At 37.7% G+C, this 25,988-nt stretch overlaps 1 protein-coding gene across 2 annotated transcripts in view; it reads right to left on the reverse strand.

The window, feature by feature from the left end:
- Window positions 1-25,988, reverse strand: part of LOC309614789 (uncharacterized protein) — a 97,813-nt gene that overhangs the window by 52,288 nt on the left and 19,537 nt on the right. The window contains exons 2-3 of one of the 2 annotated variants that reach the window (XM_082363639.1): window positions 17,778-17,952; window positions 12,783-13,562 (exon numbers count right to left, since the gene is read on the reverse strand). In XM_082363639.1, coding sequence (XP_082219765.1) covers window positions 13,490-13,562; window positions 17,778-17,952 — 248 coding nt within the window. In that variant the 3' untranslated portion in view covers window positions 12,783-13,489. Of the gene's footprint in view, window positions 1-12,782; window positions 13,563-17,777; window positions 17,953-25,988 lie in introns of those variants that run through there. The other variant, XM_082363638.1, reaches the window with a different exon arrangement.

Raw genomic sequence — 25,988 nt, forward strand, 5'->3', positions numbered from 1 at the left:
AATATTTCCTCCCAGGTCACTTTAAGCATAACCCCTTGGACCATAATGAGAATAGACCCTAGTTACAAGATGGTTGAGGTAAATCTTGAGAAAAAAAGAGGTGTTCCATATAAGATAACTGTACTGGGAAACGTTATTAAAGAATCTTTCATAAGAGAAGGCTAATCTCCTCAAACACAGAAGTGAGGGCTGCTTCCACTAGCAAAGAAACTTCAGAGTGTTCAGATGTTCAACATTCTTAACATTAACCAAGTCTTTCCAAATGGTCTATTCCAAGTTTCAGGGTCTATTCCTTCCCGACGGATGCCCTGATTTTCATATGAGAGACTTGATGAGGCTGTGAATTTACCTTCTGTAACCCATACAATTAAATTTTCTTTCTGATTTTTCAGAGGGATTATCATAGAACTTTAGGAAGTAAGGTATAATGTTTAGATTCACTATAGAAATTCTTTGGCTCTCCAAATGTGACTTGGCTGAAAGTCACATGACTTGAGATTTTAAAGATCTGAGAGACATCATTTTTTTTCTGAAAGTGCCTCATTGCACTGAGGAACAGCCATCTCACTCCAAGTGTTTTTGGTTATCACCGGAGCCGTAACAGTTAGAAGCAGCAGCCGCTTCAGTTCTCCAAACATGTGCTTCCCTGGATACTTTATCACAATCAACCGTAAATGATAAGTTTGTTAGTCATGATGTCACTAGATGCCATGAATTATTTGGATCCCATTTCCTTTTGGTAAGGATCTCAGCACTAAATTCAAAGTTAGTTCAAAGAGAAAACTGAACCAAGTCCTAAAGCAGGGGTCCTTAACCCCTGGGCCACGGACCGCTACCGTTCCTGTTAGGAACCAGCCTGCACAGCAAGAGGTGAGCAGCGGGCAAGTAAGCGAAGCTTCATCTGTATTTACAGCCGCTCCCCATCGCTTGCGTCACCGCCTGAGCTCTGCCTCCTGTCAGATCAGCAGTGGCATTAGATTATCATAGGAGCGGGAACCCTACTGTGAAGTGCACATGCGAGGGATCTAGGTTGTGTGCTCCTTATGAGAATCTAATGCCTGATGATCTGAGGTGGAGCTGAGGCGGTGATGCTAGCGCTGGGGAGTGGCTGCAAATACAGATTATCATTAGCGGAGAGGTTTGACTGCACAGAGACCATAATAAATCAACTGCTTGCAGACTCATATCAAGACCCTATCAGTGAGTGGCCAGTGACAATTACATTGCATCTGGTGGCAGGCGTTATAGTGGCAAGTGAGTTGATGTACTTCAATTGTACAGCTGCATCTGGTGACAGGCTTTAAGTCAGAATCCGACACTTATTTTAGTCCGTGCGTGGCCCACCTATTATTTTATTTACCATTTCTATCCACGCCTCTTTCCCACACACTTGACTCAGTCACAGTTTCGGTAAGCCCACGAGCTAACCCTAGCCAAAATGAGTTAAAAAGCAATCATCGCTGGAGAGCTTCTTTGAAAATGGAGAAAGACCCAGTGATGAGACAACAGAAGACTCTAAGACTGCCAACAAAAAGAAAGCTGCATTTAAAAGAAAATACCAAGAGTCCTACTTAAATTACGGGTTCATTGCAACAGGTGATTCACATTCCCCAGGCCTGCTTTGTATAATATGTGGCGATCTGCTATCCAGTGAAGCCATGAAACCTTCAAAACTGCTCCACCACATGGAGACCAAACACTCTACATTAAAAGACAAGGCTTTGGAATTTTTCAAAAGAAAAAAATGTGAACACGAAGAACAGAAGCAATTATTGAAGGTCACCTCTTCATCAAATGTGTCTGCACTGAGAGCATCATTCTTAGTGGCTAACCGCATTGCTAAAGCTAAGAAGACCTTTCCTATTGGGGAAGAGTTGATCCTGCCTGCTGCTGAGGACATTTGTCATGAACTTTTATGAGAGGCTGCAGTTCAAAAGGGGGCACATGTTTCTCTTTCAGCTAGCACCATAACTAGATGAATTGATGAAACAACAGAGGATATTGAGGCACAATTGTTAGAGAGGATTAATGAGTCACCGTGGTACGCAATCCAGGTTGACGAGTCTACCAGTGTGGACAAGAAGGCAACAATGCTTGTTTTTGTGTGATATATTTTTCAGGAGGATGTGCATGAGGATATGTTATGTGCACTTTTGTTGCCAACCAACACCACAGATGCAGAACTATTCAAGTCTTTGAATGAATACATATCAGGGAACCTGAATTGGTCATTTTGGTTCAGCATATGCACGGACGGAGTGGCTGCCATGACCGGACGTCTTTCTGGTTTCACTACTCGGGTCAAAGAGGTCGCTTCTGAATGTGAGTCTACGCACTGGGTCATCCATACAGAAATGCTGGCTAGCCGAAAAATGTCACCTGAACTTAACAACATTTTGCAGGATGTGATTAAATTTATCAGCCACATTAAAGTACATGCCCTTAACTCACATCTGCTCGTGCAGCTCTGTGAGGAGATGGACGCAGAGCACACACGTCTTCTCTTATACAAAGAAGTGAGATGGCTTTCTAAAGGTAGATCACTGGCCAGAGTTTTTGAGTTACGAGAGCGGCGCCAGAGATTTCTGTTAGAAAAACAGTCACCACTGGCAGCACATTTCAGTGACACAGAATGGGTCGCAAAACTTGCTTACTTCTGTGACATATTCAACCTGCTCAATGAACTCAATCTGTCACTTCAGGGGAGAATGACAGCTGTGTTCAAGTCAGCAGATAAAGTGGCTGCATTCAAATCCAAACTGGAATTATGGGGGCAAAGAGTGAACATTAGGAATTTTGACATGTTTCAAACATTAGCAGAGATTTTGAAAGAGACTGAGCCAGGGCCTTCTTTCTCCCAGCTGGTGCATGATCACCTATCTCAGCTTTCAAAAGAGATTGAGCATTACTTCCCGTCCACAAAAGACCCCTGAACTGGGAAGGAATGGATCCACGACCCATTTGTGAATAAGCCAGGTGAATCGACTTTGTCCGTGCTAGAAGAGGATCCACTGCTTGAGATCGCAAATGACGGTGGCCTTAAAAGTATGTCTGAGACAACTTCAGATCTCCATACCTTCTGGATTAAAGTCAGGGCGGAATATCCTGAGATTGCCACAAAAGTACTGAAAAGACTGTTTCCATTTCCAACATCCTATCTTTGTGAAACAGGGTTTTCTGCAGCGACAACAACCAAAACGAGATTATGGAGTAGACTGGACCTAAGCAACACACTTCGGGTGTCACTGCCTCCCATCACCCCTGGATGGAACCATCTAGTTGCAGGAAAACAAGCTCAGGGCTCCCACTGATTCTGCATTATGGTGAGTTGTATAATTATTTCATTATATATTACAATGTAATAATAATAGAAATAAAGTGCACAATAAATGTAATGTGCTTGAATCATTCCGAAACCATCCTCCCTGCCCCCAGTCTGTGGAAGAATCATCTTCCACGAAACCGGTCCCTGGTTCCAAAAAGGTTGGGGACCGCTGTCATACAGTATTTGTCTTTCTTTGTCTGACTTATATGACTTAGCATAATAATGCTCTCCAAGTCCAATGTTGTTGCAAATGGCGAAATTTCATTCTTTTTTATGCTGAGTAGTATTCCACTGTGTGTGTGTGTGTGTGTGTGTGTGTGTGTGTGTGTGTGTATACCACATCTTTTTATCCATTCATCTGTTGATGGACAGTTAGTTTGCTTCCATATCTTGACAATTGTAAATAATGCTCCTATGAACACTGGGATGCATGTGTTTTTTCAAATTAGTGCTTTTGGTTTTTTGGATATATACCCAGAAATGGAATTACTGGGTCATATGGTAGTTCTATTTCTAGTTTTTTGAGAAACCTCCTTACTATTTTCCCCAGTGGCTGCACAAATTTACATTCCCACCAACAGTGTAAAAGGGTTCCCTTTTCTCCACATCCTCACCAATATTTGTTATTTGTGTTCTTTTTGATGATAGCCATTCTGACAGGTGTGAGGTGTTAGCTCATTGTAGTTTTGATTTGCTTTCCCTGACGATTGGCAATGTTGAGCAGCTTTTCATGTGCCTGTTGGCCACTGCATTTCCTCTTTGGAAAAATGTCTATTTGGTTCTTCTTCTTTTTTTTTTAAACATCTTTTTTGGAGTATAATTGCTTTACAATATTGTGTTAGTTTCTGTTTTATAACAAAGTGAATCAGTTATACATATACATATATCCCCATATCTCCTCCCTCTTGCGTCTCCCTCCCACCCTCACTATCCCACCCCTCTAGGTGGTCACAAAGCACCGAGCTGATCTCCTTGTGCTATGCAGCTGCTTCCCACTAGCTATCGGTTTTATATTTGGTAGTGTATATATGTCCATGCTACTCTCTCACTTTGTCCCAGCTTACCCTTCCCCCTCCCTGTGTCCTCAAGTCCATTCTCTAGTAGGTCTGCGTCTTTATTCCCATCCTGCCCCTAGGTTCTTCATGACCATCTTTTTTTTTAATCGGGTTTTTTTGTTTTTTTGTTTTTTTTGATGTTGAGTTCTATCAGCTGTTTAAATATGCGGCTATTAACCCCTTATCGGTCATATCATTTGCAAATATTTTATCCCATTCAGTGGGTTGTCCTTTCATTTGTAAAGAGCCCTTTACCTTTGGTGATCTCTGAGGAAACTCTGATGCCTTTAGGTATTGATATCATCTTCCTTTTACCTGTTTAAGGTTCATTTATGCTTCTTGAATACAAAGATTCATGTCTTTAATCAATTATAGAAAATCTTAAGCTTTATCTCTTTAAATAGATCCTGTCCTTCACTGGTTCAATTCTCTTCTAAAATTCCTATTGGTTTGGGTAAATGTTTCATGACAAATATGTTTGATTAGCTTTTTCATTACAAGTTTTTTGTTTGTTTGTTTCCTTCTAAAACATGTTTGTTCTTTTTATTATTTGTGCTTCTTTCTTACATTTTCTATATTGCAGTTGTTCTCATTCACTATGGCTAATTTCCTTGTGTTTTAATTTTAATTGTGAATTTATATTCGGTGGACTTTTTCTGTGAAATTTCACCTGGCCTGGGATAAGGCATCCTTCTTCAGAGGACAAACGTTTTTTCTTAGAGCATATGTGCAACATCTTATTTCATGCTGTTTTATTTTGTCCATTTTTCTGTTTTTTTTACTTGTCTTTTGCTATGTATATTATGTTTTGTTTGCTTTTGAATCAACTTAAGTTCAGTTCTCAGCTTGTGGTTCCCTAAAACACAGGAGTTGTGTAAATTTGAACTCCAAACCAATGTGGTCACGCATTCTCAGTGGAGACATTTTTGCTCATGTTTTGCCCACTGAAAGTAATGGCCAAAACAAATAATCTAGTCTTCTACCTTTGTTCACAAGAAACATTTCTTTTTTGTTGTTTTTAGTTTGTTTTGTTTTATTTTTTCCATCTAATCTTTTACTAATAATACTTTAACCCTTTTTTTGCATTTTTATTTATTTATTTAAATTTTTATTTTATATTGGAGTATAGTTGATTAACAATGTAGTGTTAGTTTCAGTTGTACATCAAAGTGATTCTGTTATACATATACATGTATCTATTCTTTTTCAAATTCTTTCCCCATTTAGGTTATTACAGAATATTGAGCAGAGTTCCTTGTGCTATACATTAGGTCCTTGTTGGATATCTGCTTTAAATATAGCAGTGTGTACATGTCAATCCCAAACTCCTTTTTCAGTTTAGGTTCAAGGCCTTGTCTCCTGAGAGAGCTTCTTGGTTTTCTGGAACTATTCTGCAGGAAAGTTATGGATTTCCTAATCAGTTTTCTAACTATTTTTTACCTCTAGGGATTTCCTTCCATTATAGTGAACACATTAAAAATGATTTGTTACATTTCATCCACATAGAAATGTACATTGTAGTGAAGCTTTTCAGGGTATGTCTTTTCATTATTGACAAAAATACAAGTGCTGAAATTTTCTTTTTAACTTCCTCTTTAATAAAGAGCTCCTTAACGGATAATTTTAAATTTCTACACAGTAGTGAATATTATTGTTTAATTTTGAGATTTATTGAAGGATTATTCTTTTTTTTTATTATTAATTAATTTATTTATTTTTGGCTGTGTTGGGCCTTCGTTTCTGTGCGAGGGCTTTCTCTAGTTGTGGCAAGCGGGGGCCACTCTTCATCGCGGTGCGCGGGCCTCTCACTATCGCAGCCTCTCTTGTTGCAGAGCACAGGCTCCAAACACGCAGGCTCAGTAGTTGTGGCTCACGGACCCAGTTGTTCCGCGGCATGTGGGATCTTCCCAGACCAGGGCTCGAACCCGTGTCCCCTGCATTAGCAGGCAGATTCTCAACCATTGCGCCACCAGGGAAGCCCCCTGAAGGATTATTCTTAAACAGTGGTCCCCAATCCCCAGGCTGTGAACTGGTACTGGTCTGAGGCCTGTTAGGAACTGGGCTTCACAGCAGGAAGTGAGCAGAGGGCGAGCAAGCAAAGCTTCACCTGCCGCTCCCCATCGCTCGCATTTCCGCCTGGACCATCCCCCCTCCCCCTGCCCCCAGTCCGTGGAAAAATTGTCTTCTACGAAACTGGTCCCTGGTGCCAAAAATGTTGGGGACCACTGATCTAAAATATTACCCAACTGGGGAATTTATCGGGATTTCTTGTGTGGTTTAGTGTATCATCAATTTGATAAATGTTGTAAGGAAAATGAAAAGGATGAAATATCTTTAAAGGAAGAAATGTCGGCTATCAGTCTAATAATTAAATCTACTAATTAGACTGCTCTATGTCTTTATTTTATGTCTTATCACTTGTCAAAAATTGAAAGTGGTCATAACATGTCCCAAAGCCATTGCACTGTCTTATTTTCTTCCCATTTCCTCTAGCAGTTTCTGCTTTGTATATGTTAATACCATGTTATTTGCTGCTTAGATTTTGATTCTATCATATCTTCAATGTGAATAGTAGCTTTTGTCTTTCTTCCATTTACTGTTTTTGTTTTGGAATTATGTCTCAGCGGCTATTCATAGTCTCACTCTATAGTCTATAGAGTCATAGTCTCTACTCTCTAATCTATTATTATAAATAATAGACTTTGTTTGCTGAATATACCTTTGCCCATCCTTTTATTGTTTACTTTTTCTATTATTTTGTTTTGGGTTCTCTTTTCTGCATATTTATATATTTTGGAGTGACCAAATTTTAATCTTTGTGTTTTAATAGTGAGTTTGACCTTTTTTTCATTTATGGTTGTATATGAAATATTTAGTCATATGCGCATCACTGTGTTTCATGCTCTGTTTATTTCGTGCTTTCTTTCTGTTCCCTTTTCACTTGTCTTTCTCTATACAGATATTTTCTTTGCTTAGTTTCTGTAGTGATTTAGACACCACCCTATTTTTATGTTTCTACTAATTACTTAAAAATTAACATTTAAAAAAATGTATTGTAATATATATATATATTTAAATTTTTCTACATTAGTGTAGAAGTGCCATCCACTGACTTCCTCCTATGAAAGATAAGAAACCTAGCAGGCTTTACTTCCCCTCCTCCTGCCATCAACCCCACCCCACTGCCTAGTTTTAGTAAAAGATAATCTGGATTCTGAGGTTCAATTTGGTATTAATGCATGATATGTATCTTCCCTTAATTTTTTTTTGTATTTACATGAATTTTTACAGCTGTTGATTAAAAAAAAAAAAAAAACAATGTTTGAATAGTTTCAATGCTTACTGGCTGACGTTTTATACCACAACTTCCTCATTTTTGTGATCTCTATTTTAATTAATCTCTTGTTTGGTGAATTTCTTTTTTTTCAGAAGTGAATGTTGGCAGCCTATTTTCTGAGAGTTTGCATATGAGAAAAGAACTTTCTGTTGCCAAAGCACATGACCAATAATCTGGCTGAGTACAGGATTTTTCAGTGGCAACATTGTCCCTCAAAAAAACTATTCCTCCTTTTTTTTCCCAGACATTTAGCGATGGAGGGTTAATTCTTATGTCCTGATGGGTTTTTATTTTGATCTTTTAAAAATATATATTAGGTCACAGATCCAGTTGTCCTTAGAGAAAAAGCAAGATAATCAGCTCCCTGCATAGTTCAAGCAGGGCCTTTGCCTCTCTACCATTCTTCCCTGCCATCTTTGCCTGCAAAAGAAACAAGCCCTGACAGGATACAGCTTACCGTTTGCCTAGCTGCTCACATCAGAGATGCTTGGCCACACTGGGGTCCATCTATGTCAGGAGCCAACCTCCATGCTGTCAACTCTCTGCTTGGTTTGAACTGTCCATGCCAGGAGCAAATTCTGCAGCTCTCTAATTCTACTGGTGGAACCCAAAACCATATGTTTGAAAAAGAGAAAAGTAATTCAAGTGTAACGCTACAAGTCTACTTTGCCTCCATCATTCACCTCTTGATTTAGATAATAAAAATTATTTTACCTCCTATCCTCATCTTTCCATATTCATGTATTTCTGTCCAACAATTTCTCTTCATAAGAAGAGATGTACGGCCCAACCTCTTAATTCTTGATATTACCAACACAAAACAAAAACTCCTTGGCATAAAAGTCGATCATATATATCCATGGAATACATGCTGAATGGCCCTGCTTTGACTTTTACTGAACTGCACTTGATTTCCTATGCCATCTGCCTTTGTGAAGGATATTAAAGGAAATCATCTTATGAAACTTGTAAGTGTACTCACTGTAGGATATTTGTGAAATAGTGTTCATTACATTGCACAGTAAGGCTGTCAACTGTAAGTTCAGCCTTAACCTAGGTTTTAAAACATACCCTTTCCTTAAGCAGGGACATTTCTAATCTTGTTCTCATGGTATATCTTCATCTCTAAAATTAAGCTTTTGTCTTGCAGCTCAGTTTCAGTAACTTTATTCTGCCCTAGTAAGGCTGTATCTTTTCTACCAGGTCTTTGTGCTGCCTTGTCCTTATCAGTCTGCCTAAGTATTAGAGCGCTGCCCTGAAACTCCACGCCCTGTGATAGGATGAAGTCTATCTGGTGCTAGATAGACTGCCCTGACATAAACTCTTCCAACACATAGTTCTCAGCCTACTATTCTCCATCAACGCTTGGCCATTGATCATACATTTCCTCAGAGCCTTCTCATTTCCTTCCAATTGCCTACTTTAGAGGCTTTCCAAAAAACCCTGCCACACCTCAGTGGCCTATGTGGTCCTAAGAACCTACATTCCTAAATTCAATCTGTCCTACCATCCACCAAGCCCCGAGTTTTAGCATAATACTTCTTTTTCACCAGAACTAAGTCAGTTCTCAAGGCTTTATCTGGAATTGCCTGTAGATGCCAAAGTCTTCTGTGAAGGCAATAAATATTTGCACTGTGACTAACTGAACATGCCATAATGTATGAGTGGAGGTTTGTAGGACACATTCCCAGTCATTTGATACTGAAATTCAGTTCTTTCAAAGTAAGATGGAGTCTCCTCCACACCACATAGTTTTACCCCTTTTTTGTATGTAAATAATTCATGTGTCCTTTGGCATGTTTTTCATTTTTTCTCTAGTCATCCTGACAAAAGAAACCATGAATAGTTATTCCTCCACCACTGAGTAGCACAAAGAAGAGAGAAACACACAAGTATCTCCATTTGTTTTGCATGCATCTAAGTAAACCTTAACAGTGTTTCTACAAGGCTTTCCAATAAGTAGAAATTCATTATCAATATATTGGCAATTTTTATTAAGTCAAGAAATGGCTACAAAAGCCAGAAGAAGAGGTTTTATAATATGTGCATTCAATTTTTTTCCTGGAAAAGGTTTTGATACTAAAATATTAAAACTAATAATGATAAGAAAAAAAAATCCAGAGGAAGAAATTTTTCAGAAATTCTGTCTCAATAATCTCTTTTGAAAGTATGGATTGAAAAGTTCTAATTTGAATCTGATAAATCAAACAACAAAACTAACTAAACCTTTTAACAGACAAGTGTTTCTTTTCTGTGATACTCATTTTATCTCCTTGAATCTTTATGTGGGTTGTCTGAGCTTTTCTGATGACTTTGCACATCGTTATTTCTATTTATCAGTGAGAATTTATTACGTGCCTATTATAGCCTAACTTTTCCCAAGCATTTCACATGTGCTCTCTCACTATATCTCATATCAGACCTCCAAGACAAGATCATCATCACCGTTTCATAGATGAGAAAACTGAGACCAGACAGCTCCAGAATGTATTTCATGTCCAATGAACTTCTAATACAAGCATTCTGGGTGGACAGGGAAAAAGAGACCCAATCGTTAATATGAAAATGTTGACCTAGCGCATAGTGATGCTATGAAAAAACACATATGTGTTTTATTTAAACAAATTCCACTGCCAGGCACTGTTCTATTTTAAAATAAATATCCATAATGAACAAATATTAACTCATTTAATCCTCAGAACAGCATGATAAGTACTGTTATTATCTCCATTTTACAGATGAGAAAACTGAGGCACAGAAATATTATTACATGTTTAATATAACTCAGTAAGAGGTGACGCAAAATTTCAGATCCTAGCAGTCAGGCTTCAGTGTCCATGCTCATCACCATCATGCTAAAAAGTAAAGTTAAGACAGCATAGGCAAGTCTGTATAGAGCAATAACCAGTAATGCTATACTTCTTCATAATGCTTTCCACAGATTTGAGATTTTTTTACTTTTGCATATAGTTTCTCTCATTGCAAATAACAATGCTTTATGCCCTTTGCTCAGGTTTTTAGAAAGTATAGTAAAGGATAAAAATCAATGACTGGCAAGGGAAGTTAAAATGTTCATGGCCTTTCTCCCTTGGGAAGAATATTTTCTAAGAATGTATTATTTGGGGGATTAGAACATCTGAGTGAAACATATTCATAGAATTATTAAATTTGAAATGCAAAGTGTAAAAAAGGGAACACTAACCAGAAGTATTTTTCTGCAGAAAAATTTTATCACCCTAGCTTCAAACCTTAAGTTCATACATCTTTAGCATTAATGAAGAGTTGTTTATTTTTAAATAAGTAAAATAAACACCATCTCATGTGATGTACTATTAAAGGTGGCACCAGAAAACACATTTGAAAATTTATTCTTTTCATTTTTCTACATTTTTGTAGCTCCCTGCTTGTCCTTGGGAATTTGTTTCTTTAAACACTTGATCTGTCGGCGTCTGCCCCCTGCGGTAAGCCAAGGAGACAGCAGCCTTAAGTGTATTTCAGTTCAGGTTACAGAATGTGTGTAATTGAGGACCCCAGTCCTTCAGCACAAAATCAGCCCTGTGGCTTTTTAAGCTGTGGCAGAGCCAGTGGAGGACAAGGGGAGGTGAACACAGCACTCAGGATGCCCCATGCTTCTGAAGGAGCTAGAATATTGCAGGGCCTGACTGGGATATATTTCCTGGGCACCTGTGACTACAGCTGTGAAAACACTGGCCCAGGGGATAATCATTGTGGGTGAAAGAGCTTATTACTTTCTTGGGAGTCTGGGAGACCTTATGTATTTAATACTTTATTCACAAATAGTGTTTTAATTACCTAGTTCAAATGCGGAGTTATGCTAACATCAAATAGAATATCTTTTTTGTCCAAAATGCTAATATTGAGGCAGTGTCTTTGTTAACACTTGTTGATACATTGAATATATTTGTAAGCAGCCTGGAGAGAATAAGAGGTTAAAGGAGATGAGGAAGGAAGAATATATCAATGCTGACTCTGAATGAATATATTTCACCGCTATTCAGTGTTTGTAACTTATTTTTTGATTGAGACAACATTCTAGTTACGGTGGTGAAATTGACTTCAACTCAGAAATGGGAATTAAAATACCTGATTCTAATTAAGCATGATGGGAAGAAGCAGGCCAGCTTGCAGCCTTGGGAAGCAATGGAAGGCAATATACCAACCAACGCAGCTAAGAGTCCTGGATGCAACCCCAGGTCTCTCACTCATCTGCTTCATGGCCTCAGGTAATCTGCTTAACCTCTGTGCACAACAATTGCTGTGGCCATGAAGTAGGGCTGATGAAGTTAGTATGTGAGAAAACTCTGAGAAGCTTTAAAGTCAGGTACAGAGGCAATAGAGAAATGCCACGGTGCTCCCAGGAAGTGCCCCTCCCAAGAATTGTCCTACTACAAGATACTTGGCAAGCGGCAGGAAAATGTGACTCAGAGGCTTGCTTACGAGATGCTTGACATTTGAAAGAGAGGTTTTTCTGGGAGATCCAAGACCATTCCTTCCTGGAGAGAACCAGTGTGGTTGGTCTGCTCTGCCTGCAGGAAACATTTGCATAATTTCCTCTCCCAATCCACACCCGCATAATATTTGTGGAAGAAAATACGTAGAACACTTGATTCTCCTAGGGGAAAAAAATCCATAGCCTATTATTTAATAACTGTTAATTAAAATGATGTGGAATCTCTAGTAGAACGAGGTTTTAGGTTCTTGATGTACCAAAGACCCAATAAGTGAGTCCACATGCCGTAACACACAGCTGTTAGAATTGTTTATTTTCAACCATAAAAGATATAAAATTTACTACTTACTTATTTTAAGTAGATTTGGGGACTCCCTCTGGTGGTTAAATAAAATATTATTTTTATATTAGTAAAACTAAACAAATAAAAAGAAAAAAATGGTAGCTTCTACATAAAAGACCTTCTTGTAGAATATGAAAGTTCTTTGATTTTTAAGACACGACACCCATTAAGGTATGGTGATGATGAGGAAGATTTTATTCAGCTCTGACTTGGGTTGATTGCCACAATCACAGATAAAAACAATCTGGCAAAAACAAGTAGAAAAGGCAAAGCAAACTAGAAATTTTAAAAAATGCATAAAATTCAGAAATGAACAAAATTCTAGAAAGCAATATGGAAATTGAAAAAACATTAAAACATTCTGGGGTTCACAAACAGTACCAAAAATTCCAAAGTGCTTAAATATCAACAAATGCAGCATCAACAACAATAAAGATACTAATAACACTTTCATTGTTACAGCCAAAATGTTGTCTCTACAACTTTATTATTTTGTCCAAGTTTTTCTGTCCCCAGTTTTGTTTTGTCCCAGAGTCAAACTGATCATTGCTTTACTAATGAAGTCATCATTTGAAAGTCTGTTTGATAGATGGATTTATTTCTCTCTCATTCTTTACTAGTCCTCATAAAAGAACGGGATTTGTTTTTCAGCTTTTCCTTAGCTCCTCTCTCCTTTCCTCTGATCAGGGATGGAATATTATTACCGTTATCAGTGTCCTTTAGAAAGTGGAGTGAGCTCCCTAACTGCTTGCAGGATCATGGGGCGGTGGAGCTAAAAACTCCCTTCTGCTGAAGTTATAGGGAGCATCAATTTTCTACCATTGTCAAGGTTCTTTATCAAATACATTTTCTTGGCTGATGACATAAATAGCACTTAACATGGTGGCATGTGGGTGTTCTGGAAGTAGAGATGGAAATGAGACAGTGGGTCTTATTTCTGGAAAATTTTCCAAGAATATCAAGAATACCTCCTCCTCCCAATTATCGCAGTCTTCACCAAATTCTTCATGCTTATTTTTTCAAATGACCTGCTAAGGGACACCATAAAAAGAACAAGTTACATTAATCTCCTCCTCCTTTGTACCTGATTGAAATGAATTTTTATTATTGTACTTTAAGAACTAAAAGCAGTTTTTTCAGAGAGAAGTGGTCTCAAATATAGAAGAATAAACTCATTTTTTCAGGTTTATAAGATCAGCTTTAAAATTTTGAGCATTCTCAGAAATCATCAAACACTCCCATGTGAGGAAAACATATTTGCCCCTCATTTCTGAGTTCGTATATATTTACATAACTATACCTGTACATCCATCTTTATGTAGCCCAGGTCACTTCTAGGGCAAACACAGCAAAAAGGGAAGAAGGAATATCTGTCTCACCAGGTCACATTACCCCGGATCCCTCCTGCCCTGGAGAAATCTACTGAGCTATAAACGAGAAATATGAGAAGAATCTTAAGAATGAATTTCAGAGCTAAACTGAGGCTGAGAACCACTCCTGCGATGGAAAGCTGGCAAACATTTAAGGAGGCAGCCACAGGCAGCAAAGACCACCCTCCAAATGGATATTTTCATCCCTTCTCTCAGCCTCTAACTGCAGTGTTACATTCCCAAGTATGATGCCCCAGGACACTTGTAGAGCAATGTTCTAAGGGAGAAAAAATACATTCAAAATCAATTGAGTTGGGAAATGTTTCATGTTATATGATTGGAATGAATAAGAAGAAGAAGATGAAGAAGAGGAAGGACGGGGGGGAAGAAATGTTCAGTCAGTAAAATATATATAATATATAAATAATTTTTTTACTGAATCTAAAAAAGAGAGAGAGAGAGAATGAAAGGGAGAAAAAGAGGCTTGGGGCTAGGAGGATTCCTTTACATTCCACTTTCCTACAAATGTATGTGGGTGAAATGGGTAGACACAGGAAGTACCATGGCCACAGTATGAAAGCATGGCACTCCCCACTGTAAACACCAGCCTATAAACATTGCATGGAACTAGTATCCTACAGAGCATACTTTGGGGAAAACTTCACAACAGAATCATAAAAATGTCATAGATAAGTGAAAAACTAATAAGAGGATTATGTATATATTATATATATATATATAAAATATATACATAAAGATTTCCCCAAAGTTTTACTATCCAGGTTCTTGTACCCAATTTATAATTCTTATGTGTCTTTGAAATTGCCTATTCATAGTTCACTAGATCTTAACCCTGGCTGCATATCATAATCACCTGGGGAGCTTTTAAAAAATCACTAGGCAATTAAAAAAAGAAATTACCTAGTGACTCTGGTAATAATGTTCCAGGATGACTAATATATTTAGAAGTACCCAGATAGTCAAGTTGCAACCCCAACATAAACAGTCAAAAGACACCGCCTTTCCTTTTGGTTACAGCTCCTTGATTTTCTTCCTCTTCTTGCCCAATGTTGTTTTTGAGGAAACATCACCATTTCCCTCCTTTACTAAGAGCTGGTTCAAAGGGGCAAGAGTAGTGGTGACAAAAGAAGTAAAAACAAGGAGAGGCAGGAGGGACCCACCTGCTCTTCTGGACTAACCTCCTTCCCACACTGCCATGGTTCTAAGCCCTCATGTGAGTCCTCCCATAATTCTTATATGCAACTTCAGTTTCTTGGTCAGTCCTTAGAGTAAGCAGAATAAGGTACCCCAGTGATACGTTTCTTAACCCTGAAATTCCCTGGGAAAAGCCTAATGTACACAGATACATTAGAAAACTAACAGCCTCTGTCCTTCAATTTGACCGGGTCTTGTCTTCAAGACACTTTTCTATAGGGGCTCCACCATGACTTCTGGACTTAGGGATTGTGGGTTCCAAACAGATATGCCTGGAAGCATTTGCAGCATTGGTCTTTGATCTCCCCAAGCATAGGACCCAGTTGTCTCCTGAAATGCTGATTCCCTAGTCTGGCCTGTTCTTCTACCTAATTTTCTTGCTTTCCCTCTAGGACTTGAAGACTTTCCTGGACTCCTGGTCATGTCGCTGAGTTCTGCGACCTATGTAATTCTTTTCAGGCCCTTCCTTTGTGTGCCCAAACCAAGGCTTGGTTCTCTAGGAAAGGCACATGCCACGAGGTCTCCACCTTTCCATAGGACTGTAGAGCTTGGTATACATACCTCCAGAGTTAGAACTGAGATAGATTCATCACCGTCTCACTGCCCTCCACTGAGCCAACCCCAATAGCAAGATAAGTGTCCCTGAACCCAGCTCTGGCTCACTTTGCAGCTCTCAACAAAACCTCAACAGGCCTAACACCTTTTAGAATATACCTGCATCCAAGCGTATGACTTTAACCTCTCTACCCCAAAAACATTGAGAGCAAGTGTAAGAAAAACATTCTGTAAACTGTAAAACCCCATGCACATTATGTATTAACACCAATTAGCTTTGCATTTCCATTAATACCGCAGTAATGTCAGAGATATTTTGTATTAAATAGGATCTGTGAGTCTTCTTGAGATGCTGAATGCCATGATGAGGGTTGTTTCTATGAACAACATGCATTGAATTCAAAAGCATCCACTGGCATATTTGGCTCCCCAAAATCAGTAGCCCTTGGTAGACATAGGTAAAATGTGCTTTGTTGGCAGTTTCCAAAAGGAATCTTGAATGATCAGACACAGATTTTTACTGTATCTAAAAGAATACCTGCCAGTCAAGATAATAAAGGGTAATTCAGTGTGGAGAACTGGCACATAAAAGTCTACGTGGCTTTGCATTTCTGGCACTGTCTGCAGGAGGGTGTGCCCTGATGACATCTGCCCAAAAGGGGTTGTGCTGTGTCACAACTTTATATACTGCAGCACCAATATGCAGGCACAATGCACTTATTCTTGATGTTAGATGACCTTAGGTTAGTGGATGGGCAGAATCAGTCTGCCCTTAATCATAAAACCTGCTGCATTGCAACCAAGTAGAAAAGTCACTGTGCCCTTTCCCTTTAAGTGCTGAGGATGGCTTCTCCTCACTGGATACGTGTGCTCAGCATCTATTTTCCAATAAGTTTTGATTTCATCTGCTCTGACCATTAGTTCCAGTCAGTTTATAACTCTTCCCCTATATAAAATCTTTAACCCAAAAAGAAAAATCTAGGATGGCAAAGTGCCGTCATGGTTTCTGTTAACATCACCTTATGCACATAAAAATTCTCCTTAAGGGGCTTCCCTGGTGGCGCAGTGGTTGAGAATCTGCCTGCCAATTCAGGGGACACGGGTTCGAGCCCTGGTCCAGGAAGATCCCACATGCCGCGGAGCAACTGGGCCCGTGAGCCACAATTACTGAGCCTGCGCGTCTGGAGCCTGTGCTCCGCAACAAGAGAGGCCGCGATAGTGAGAGGCCCGCGCACCGCGATGAAGAGTCGCCCCCGCTTGCCACAACTAGAGAAAGCCCTCGCACAGAAACGAAGACCCAACACAACCATAAATAAATAAATAAATAAACCCAAAGTTAAAATAAAAAAAAAAAAATTCTCCTTAAAATATTCATACTTCACTCACAGCAAAATTGTGGTAGCCAAGCAAGTGCCTTCATCCCATGTTGTTCACAGAAATATTTGAATAAGCTTTGGACTTTCTCTCAAATCACGTTTCTTTCAAGAGCTCTTAAACTCAGTCAACACCAAGTGATTCACTCTCTACTATCCAGCCTCGTGGGATTAAATCCATGTCTCAGCAACATTTCAAGTCACCACATCATGCACTTTGGAAACTGTTCTTAATTTACCGAAATGATGAATGTCCACTATGCCAAGGCCCAGGGTCTTCTGTTTCAGTTCGCAATCTTTATGTGCTATCCCCACATGCTACATAACAACGGCAGAGACAGTCCATCCCCAGGGCAATTCCCACAAGATTGGCGAGAACACTTTCCCTTTTTCTCCCACTTGATAAATCATGTCAGAAATCAAATGAATGACAATGATGTTATTTTCAGTATAACCTGGAGGACAGTATATTTTGTCTTTAAAAAGAAAACTGTATAATATCACACACTTGGATATATTAAGAACTTGCAACATATTTCACAATGAAGCTCAACACGTCCGTGTATTACAACAGCACATTTGAAAAGTGCTGGTCCGTAGATTTCATTATCGGGCAATCGGATTTTTATAGCACTTTACATGCATTGCTTCATTCAGTTTTCACAATATTACTGTAAAGTGGGAGATGAACATATTATTTCCTTCATATTAAAAGTTCCTTTTATATACATACTAGAGAGCATGAGTCAAGTATGCAGTTCTGTGGTGCGTATCAGGGGCATTTAAGCATCTGCTGCATGAACAGAGGGAGGGAGGGAGCAGAGAAGGAAGGGGAATGAAGGGTGTTTTATCATGAAGTTGGCAAGCTCGCATATGAAAGGCTTTTCCTTTATTCTTAACTTCTTCACCTGCAATTAGGAAAAGATTCTGTTATACCAGTGTTTTACATAATCTGTTCTTCAAATTTATTTTTCCTCTGTGATGATTTATAGAAAAAAAGGTACTGAATTCAAATAAGTTCTGGGAAACACTGCGTATTATGTCTGTCCTATACACTCACAATGCCCTTTTGCATGTTAAAGGTGCTAAAAGTCCTTCAGTAAAAAATTTTTTAATTGTTTAATTTTGTTTCACTTGTGTTATTAACATTTATTTGATCATGAAAAACTTTTCTCCTGTAACTCCTATTAACATGATGTAGAACTGGGTTCCAAAGAACACACTTTGAGAACTGCTGCCTAAGGAGTTAATTGTCTCATGGTTCAAATAACCAAGTGCCTTATAGATGTTTTGCTCACTCATTTTTATTTGAAAGAAAAAAATGGACAATTCCTTAGGAGAACCTCTTATAAAGGCCTCCCCTTGGAAACTGACAGATATAACCAAAAAGAAATAAAAATGAGAAAGAAAATGTTTATCAGTTCTGAAACCAGTAAATACTGCCAATGATACAGTTTCACAAATCTTTGGCAGGAATTACTACCAAGTACAGTAAATTTTAATCATTGTGAAGAAAAACATCAAAGGTTGATGAGCAACTTCTCTTCCTGAAAAGGTGCAGTTTTCAGAGAAGTAACTAAAGCAAATTCTGCCAGTTCTCACTAATAGAGAGTAAATGGAGAACAGGACTGGAAACAGAGGAGACCTTGCAAGAAACAGATTTCTGCCCTAGAATGTCCCTGCCCCAAGGCTAAGCAAATGCAGAAAAATAACAGCCACTCCTTAGCATATTGTTATGGTTTATTTAATGACAACACTCTTTTTAAAAGTAACATATTTCTCCAACATGGCAATGGGGAAGAGATTCTCATCATCTAGAGACTCTAGAAGCAAGGGTGAGTAATTTTTACAGATGCAAATGTGGTTATGCAAGAAACAGGAAAAAAAAAAAAACAACATGGCCTCACCAAACTAAAAGCCCTTAGGCCCTGTAACTTTTCTCCATCTTGACTTCTTACCTCTTAGTTTTCTTGGGCTCCTGGAACAAAATACTACAGACTGAGTGGCTTAAACCACAGACATTTATTTTCTCAGAGTCTGGAAGCTGGAAATCTAAGATCAGGGTGCTGGCATAGTGGGTATCACAAATGTTCTCTTTCTGCCTCACAGATGGTCACCTTCTCACTGTGTGCTCATATGGCCTTTCCTTGGTGTGTATGCTTTCTCCTCCTCTTCTCATAGGGGCACTAATTTCATCATGAGGGTCCCACCCTCATGACCATATCAAAACCTAATCACCTCCCAAAAACCCACCTCCAAATACGACCCACATTGGGAGTTCAACATATGAATTTTGAGGTAAGACAAGCATTCAGTCCATAACACTTGCCCAGCTACCATAGGTGAACAATCCAAAGTCAAAGAAGTACTCCTTCATACCCTTAATGTAAAACATGCACAAAATCCACCCCCAACCCCCCACCACCAATCCACACACACTGGAACTCACACAACTCACTAGAAGTGAAGTTTGTTGCATTTTTCCCCATCACATATAGAGAGCAAAACATTCAGAAATAAAGATTTCTAACAAAAGAACACATCACGACAACGGTCTGGCCATGGAAATCAAAACAGTGTTATCAAGCATGTGAATCCAGTTGCCAACTTACAGGAAATGCAGAAGATAAAGAAATATGGTGATCTGTAAAAAACTTTATACATCTAATTCCTTGGGTTCTTCAAGATATTTATTATGATGGAACAAAAGGGAAAGAGAGAGAATGTGTAGATTTAAAAAACACTTTAAAAGTAATATAAAGTTTTAAAAAGTGGGCCTACACTCTTGGATGATAAAATCATAAAGAAAAGCAAGGAAGTACTTCTTATAAAAGTCAGGATAGTGGGTACTTTTGGAAGGAGAGGAGACATGATTAAGATGGGACAATAAGATAAATAAGTCCTGGGATGTAATGTACAGGATGGTGACTACAGGTAATAATACTGTATTGTATATTTGCAAGTTGCTAAGAGGGTAGATCTTAAAAATTCACATCACAAGAGTAAAAAAAAAAAAAATTGTAACTATACGAGGTGATGGATGTTACCTAAACTTATCATGGTAATTATTCTACAATATATACATATATCAAATCAATTTTTTGTACACCTAAAACTAATACAATGTTATATGTCAGTTATATCTCAATAAAAAATAAGATTCAAAAACAACAAAATGAAAACAGGAAAATGAAGGGGCTTCTGGCATGGCTACTAAAATTCCATTTCTTGACCTAAGTAATGGTTATAAGATAATTCATTTTATTTCAGTTATGTAAGATAGGTAAGTTCTTGAGATCTTTACTGCATAGTGCCTATAGCTAATTTCATATTCATATTAGTTTTGTATACTTAAACCTTGCTAAGAGGGTAGATCTTATGTTAAGTGCTCTTACCACAGATAAATAAATAAGTAAACATAATAATAAATGAGGTAGGAGGAAACTTTGATAGGTAATGGATATGTTTATGGCCTTAAAGGTGGTGATAGTTTCACAAGTGTCTACTTATCCCCAAACTCATTAAATTGTATGCATTAATTATGTACAGATTTTTTATGTCAACAATACCTTAATAAAGTGGTTTTAAAAATTATTCTGTTTACAATCATTCATTAATCTCTGCATTCCTTTTTTGCTTTCTTTGTGGTTTATTTTACAATAAAATAGTTTAAAAATGTGACAGAAAGCACAGCATGCAAAACATAGACTAACATATTCTTTGCAAACAGATTAACTCCAGAAACAAGATGAATTTTTAAAGAGGAACTATAGTCTTAAGAGAATTATAAATATACGAAATAATATAAACTATTGTCTACAGGTAATTCCCCACCTTTTCAAGTTCCCAGAGAAGTTATTAAATTTATATAGGCATAGGTATTCAACCCTATGATTATAAGTTTGAAAATCTATTTGAAAGAAATTCTTCCCAGAAAATAAGTGAAGTAAGTTGTCTCAAAACAAATCAAGAACAAAATAAAGCACTGATGAAGCTATTATACAACAACAAAGAATGTATTACAAAAGAATTCTTTCAGATTTCAAGGAAAAGTTTACTTCTATGAGCACAAAGAAAGAAGGAAAGCTTCACTTTATGTAAAGTTAATTTAACCCTGAAACAAAACCTGGCCAAAATAGTGATAATAAAATCACAGTCGCATGTCAATAAAAATTCAACAGCAAAAATTGTTAATAAAATGTTAATATTTTTAATCCATTGCTGATTGAAATTCTACTATTATATGACTAGAATGAGAATTCTACTATTCTCATTCCCAGAGTATAAGAATGATTTAATACTAGAAGTCTTGTTAATATAATTTCTCTCTAAAAAAAAAAAAAATGATGAAGGGAAAAACACTCTGTAATCATAATAGGTGCCAAAAAGTCATCAAACTCTTATTTTACACTTTTTAAAATTCTTAATAAAGATCTTTAACATGATTTAAAAAAAAAACTCACTAACAGAACTTTTTACTCTCAACACTGCTATTAATACTGTTCTAGAAATGACATATTGTTCTAGAAATAGCAAAGGAATTGTTAAAAATGTTTTCTAAGAATATGAAATATAATTTCATAATAATTGAAAGGACTCCTTACATAGTAGGGGCTCAGAATTTGTTAAATCGTTTTATTTGCAGATAAAAAATTGACATATGTGCACTGCCATGTGTAAAACAGATACCTAGTGGGAACCTGCTAGATAATGCAGGGAGCTCAGCTCAGTGTTCTGTGGTGGCCTAGATGGATGGGATTGCGGGGAGAGTTGTCCAAGAGAGGGACTATATGTATGCATATATCTGCTTCACTTCGTTGTACAGCAGAAACTAACACAACGTTGTAAAGCAACTATACCCCAATTAAAAAAAAAAAAAGTTTCTACATGAAGAAAACAAAATATTGACTAAAATGACTTAAGAGAGTTTCACAAAGGCATCCAGTTACAAAATTAATATTTTTAAATGTAACTTTCCTATATCAGTAAATAACTACTTTAAAGAAAATAAACATATTCCAATCAAAATAGCTATTGTTATTCAATAGCCTTATAGACATCAAATGTTAATAGTGAGAGATGGGATTACATGTGCTTTTTTTCCACTCCTTTGTTAGTTTTCTATGCTGCTTTTAAAAGAGACATGTATTAATTTTATTATCAAAAAACTAAAGATCTATTTTCTTTAAAAATTGAAGAAACATATCAACAAATTTTACCTTTGTATTTTAATAGATGATACTTTTAAAAGGAGTCTTTAATAAAGACTCACTTGGTAGAATTATTTTTTAGTACTAGAAGAGTTTTTAGAAGGTGTCTAACTCAAGCTCTCATTTTCAAACTGGAAATTTAGGGCCTCACAGTTTACAAGGTTTGTTTCAGGTTTCTAGTCAATGACAAAGGCAGGATTAAAACCCAAGACTTCTGGTTTCGAGTCCATATTTCCTTTACTTTTACCTAATTTCTCTTATCCATTTCACTCACATTATATTAAGAATAATGTCTTGGCTATTAATGGTCTTTGTTGAATTGGATTTAGATTTTAGAGTATTAATAAAACACTTCTTTCAACTCACACTGATACTTTGAGCTTGGAGCCAAGATTTATCAGTGGAAATTTAGAGATTCAGTCTAGCCTGGTATCAAAAATTCTTGCAGGTGTGTTTTCTCATTTGACACTGACCATTCTGCCACAGCCATGAGATATTTATTTTCTGCTGTCCATAAAAACTAAAAATGGGAAAACGTTCCCCTTCCCAGTGGCTTCTCTGCCCCCTGCTCTCCTTTCTACCCATCTAAGAACAGAAACAGATAAAGGTGACATATCTATTCACAAAAATACATGTCCTCCTTGCCCGTTTGTGAAAACTCTTTAAACAGAATTAAAGGTTTTGTGGCCAGATGCTAGATATTGTTTTATTAACAAAGTGGTTGTACTAATTTATAATCATGTTTTCATGATTCCAATCTACAGACTTGATTCAGAAACATATTCTTCTTGTAAATCTAGTCTTAAATCCTAGCATAGCTAAACATAGCCACCATGGTCAACATTAATTATTAATAAAATAGGGTAATAAGTTACAAGTTGCAAATCATTAGTACCTAGGACCATAAGTAAATCACAAGAGTGCAGGCAGTATGGGTTAGACTAGGAAAGGATGAGTAATTACAGGTCTAATAATCAGGAAGCAGAGGCAGATGAGGAGAGAGGCTAGGGATCCAGCAGTTTCTGACTAACTTTACAGTATGTACCAAATTGCTCTGTACTTATAGGATGAGAAGGACACCTCCCACCTACCTGTACTTCTGCATTATGATTATATAATCCGCTCTTCTACATGACTTTTTTTCATAAATATCTCCCTCCATATGCACCCAAAACACCTCTCCTGTCATCACTCTCAACTCATGGTTGTGCTTCCTCCTTTGCTGAAAAGACTGAAAAAATCAGAAGGCACCCTCACAGGCTCCCACCATCATATTTGCCATAGTAACTACCCTCCTATGCTCTGTTTTCCTATTTTTATAGGTGAACTGCCTGCATCCTTATCTAAGACAACCTCTTAGTTAGCCACTAGGTCATATCCAGCCCAGCTATTCAAGGATACAGCGCCTCAAATCTCTCTTCTACTTGCAACATCAATTTCTCACTCTATACCAAATCATTTCCATCAGCGTTCAAGCACTTTGTTATTTCTTCCATACTAAATTAAAAAAAAAAAAAAGAACACACACATTCAACTCTCTTGACCCCATCTCTCCATTCAGATTCTACCCCACCACTCTGCTCCTTGTGTATGCTATCCAGCCCCTGTTCCTTTCCTTCTCTGGCCTTTTCCACTCCATGGAACGACATTCAGATCAGGGTCTCCACTGACCCCCATGTTACTAAATCCCCTGATCAACTCTCAATTTTCATCTTATTTGATCAACTAGAAGCATTTAAAGTGGTTCTATACTTGGCTTTCAAGACATGCTCTTGAGAAAAGGGTACCCTCCTACACTGTTGGTGGGAATGTAAATTGGTTCCACCACTACAGAGAACAGTGTGGAGATTCCTCAAAAAACTAAAAATAGAGTTGCCATATGATCCAGACAACTTCCACTCCTGGGCATGTATCTGGACAAAACTCTAATTCGAAAAGATGTACGCACCCTTATGTTCACAGCAGCACTATTTACAACAGCCAAGACATGGAAGCGACCAAAATGTGTGTCAACAGATGAACGGATAAAGAAGATTTGATATATTACTCAGCCATAAAAAAGAATGAAATAATGCCATTTGCAGCTACATGGATGGACCTAGAGATTATCATACTAAGCAAAGTAAGTCAGCAAGAGAAAGACAAATACCATACGATATCACTTACATGTAGAGTCTAAAATATGACTCCAATGAACTTATCTAAGAAACAGAAACAGACTCACAGACATAGAGAAGAGACTTGTGGTTGCCAAGGGGGAGAGGGGATTGGTGGAGGGTTAGATTGGGAATTTGGGACAAGCAGATGCAAACTATTATATATAGAATGGATAAACAAGGTCCTACTGTATAGCACAGGGAACTATATTCAATATCCTGTAATGAACCTTAATGGAAAGGAATATGAAAAAGAATATATATATATATATATATATTTATATATATAAAACTGAATCACTTTGCTATACACCAGAAACTAACATAACATTGTAAATCACCTATACTTCAAAAAAAAAAAAAAAAAAACAAGACATGCTCCTGATTTTCTTCCCCCTCAATGGTTATTCCTACTCTGTTTCTTTTACAGCCCTTCCTCTTCTCTCAGACCTTTTAATTCTTAAGAGCCTCACACTCAGTCCTTTAACCTCACCGCCTTGGTGATTTTATCCTCATTCATGGCTTTCAGTAACACCCTGTAATGGGCAACACTCAAATCTATATCTGCAGCTCACAATTTTCCCCTGAACTACATATTCATATATCTAAGGTTCTAAAGTGACATTCAGAATTGAGATTAGCATATCCACAACAGAGCCTTTCTTCTCTCCCAAATGATGCTCCCACTTTCCAACCCAGTTAATGGAATTGCCACTTATTCAGGTCCTCAGATCAAAATCTTTAGGCTTATCTTGATTCCTCTCTTTGCTTCACACCCTACATCCAATCCGTTAACACATTCTGATGACTCAACCTTCAAATTATATATAGGACCTAACCTCTCCCTAAAACTCTCACTATTGTCACCCTGGACTGTCACTAACTTCTTGCACCTGACTTACAACATCTTCCAAACTGGTTTTCCTGCTTTCATGCTTAAGCCAGTCCAGTCTGTTTCTCAATAAGGCAGCCAGAGTATCATTTTAAAATGTAAGTCGTATCCTATCACTCTTCTGCTTAAAACCCTGCATAGAAAATAAATATCTCCCCACTTAAGAGCAAAAGCTAAATTCTTAATATTGCCTACAAAGCCCCACACATCTGGTCCCACCATTGCCTCTCTGACCTCCTCATTGCTTCCCCTTGGTCCTTCTGCTTCAGCTACAATGGATTCCCTGGTGTTCCTGGAAGAAATGAGGAACACTTTTACCTCAGGGCCTTTTCACCTGCTGTTCTCACAGCTTACATATACAATCTGTTCACAAATTCTGATAACTCTACATTCAAATTAACTCTAGAAGCTGATCTCTTCTTAACACAAAAGTGTTCTCACATATTCCCCCCAAATATCTATAGGGCTCAATCTGCTCAGAATTAGGCCTACCCTCATTGCAACCCCTAACTCTTTGGATATTCCCAAACCCTCTTACTTTCTTTATTTTTTTCATTGTACTTAGAATCTTCTTACATAGCACGCAACTTATTTATTATATTTTATTTTCTCTCCCCACCTACCAGAATGAAAGCTCTGTAAGGGCAGGATATTTGTTGTTTTGTTCACTGCTTTATTTATTTATT

This window comes from Balaenoptera borealis (genome assembly GCF_965194805.1).
Source record: "Balaenoptera borealis genome assembly, chromosome: 17".
In the NCBI taxonomy this organism is placed as follows: Eukaryota; Metazoa; Chordata; class Mammalia; order Artiodactyla; family Balaenopteridae; genus Balaenoptera; species Balaenoptera borealis.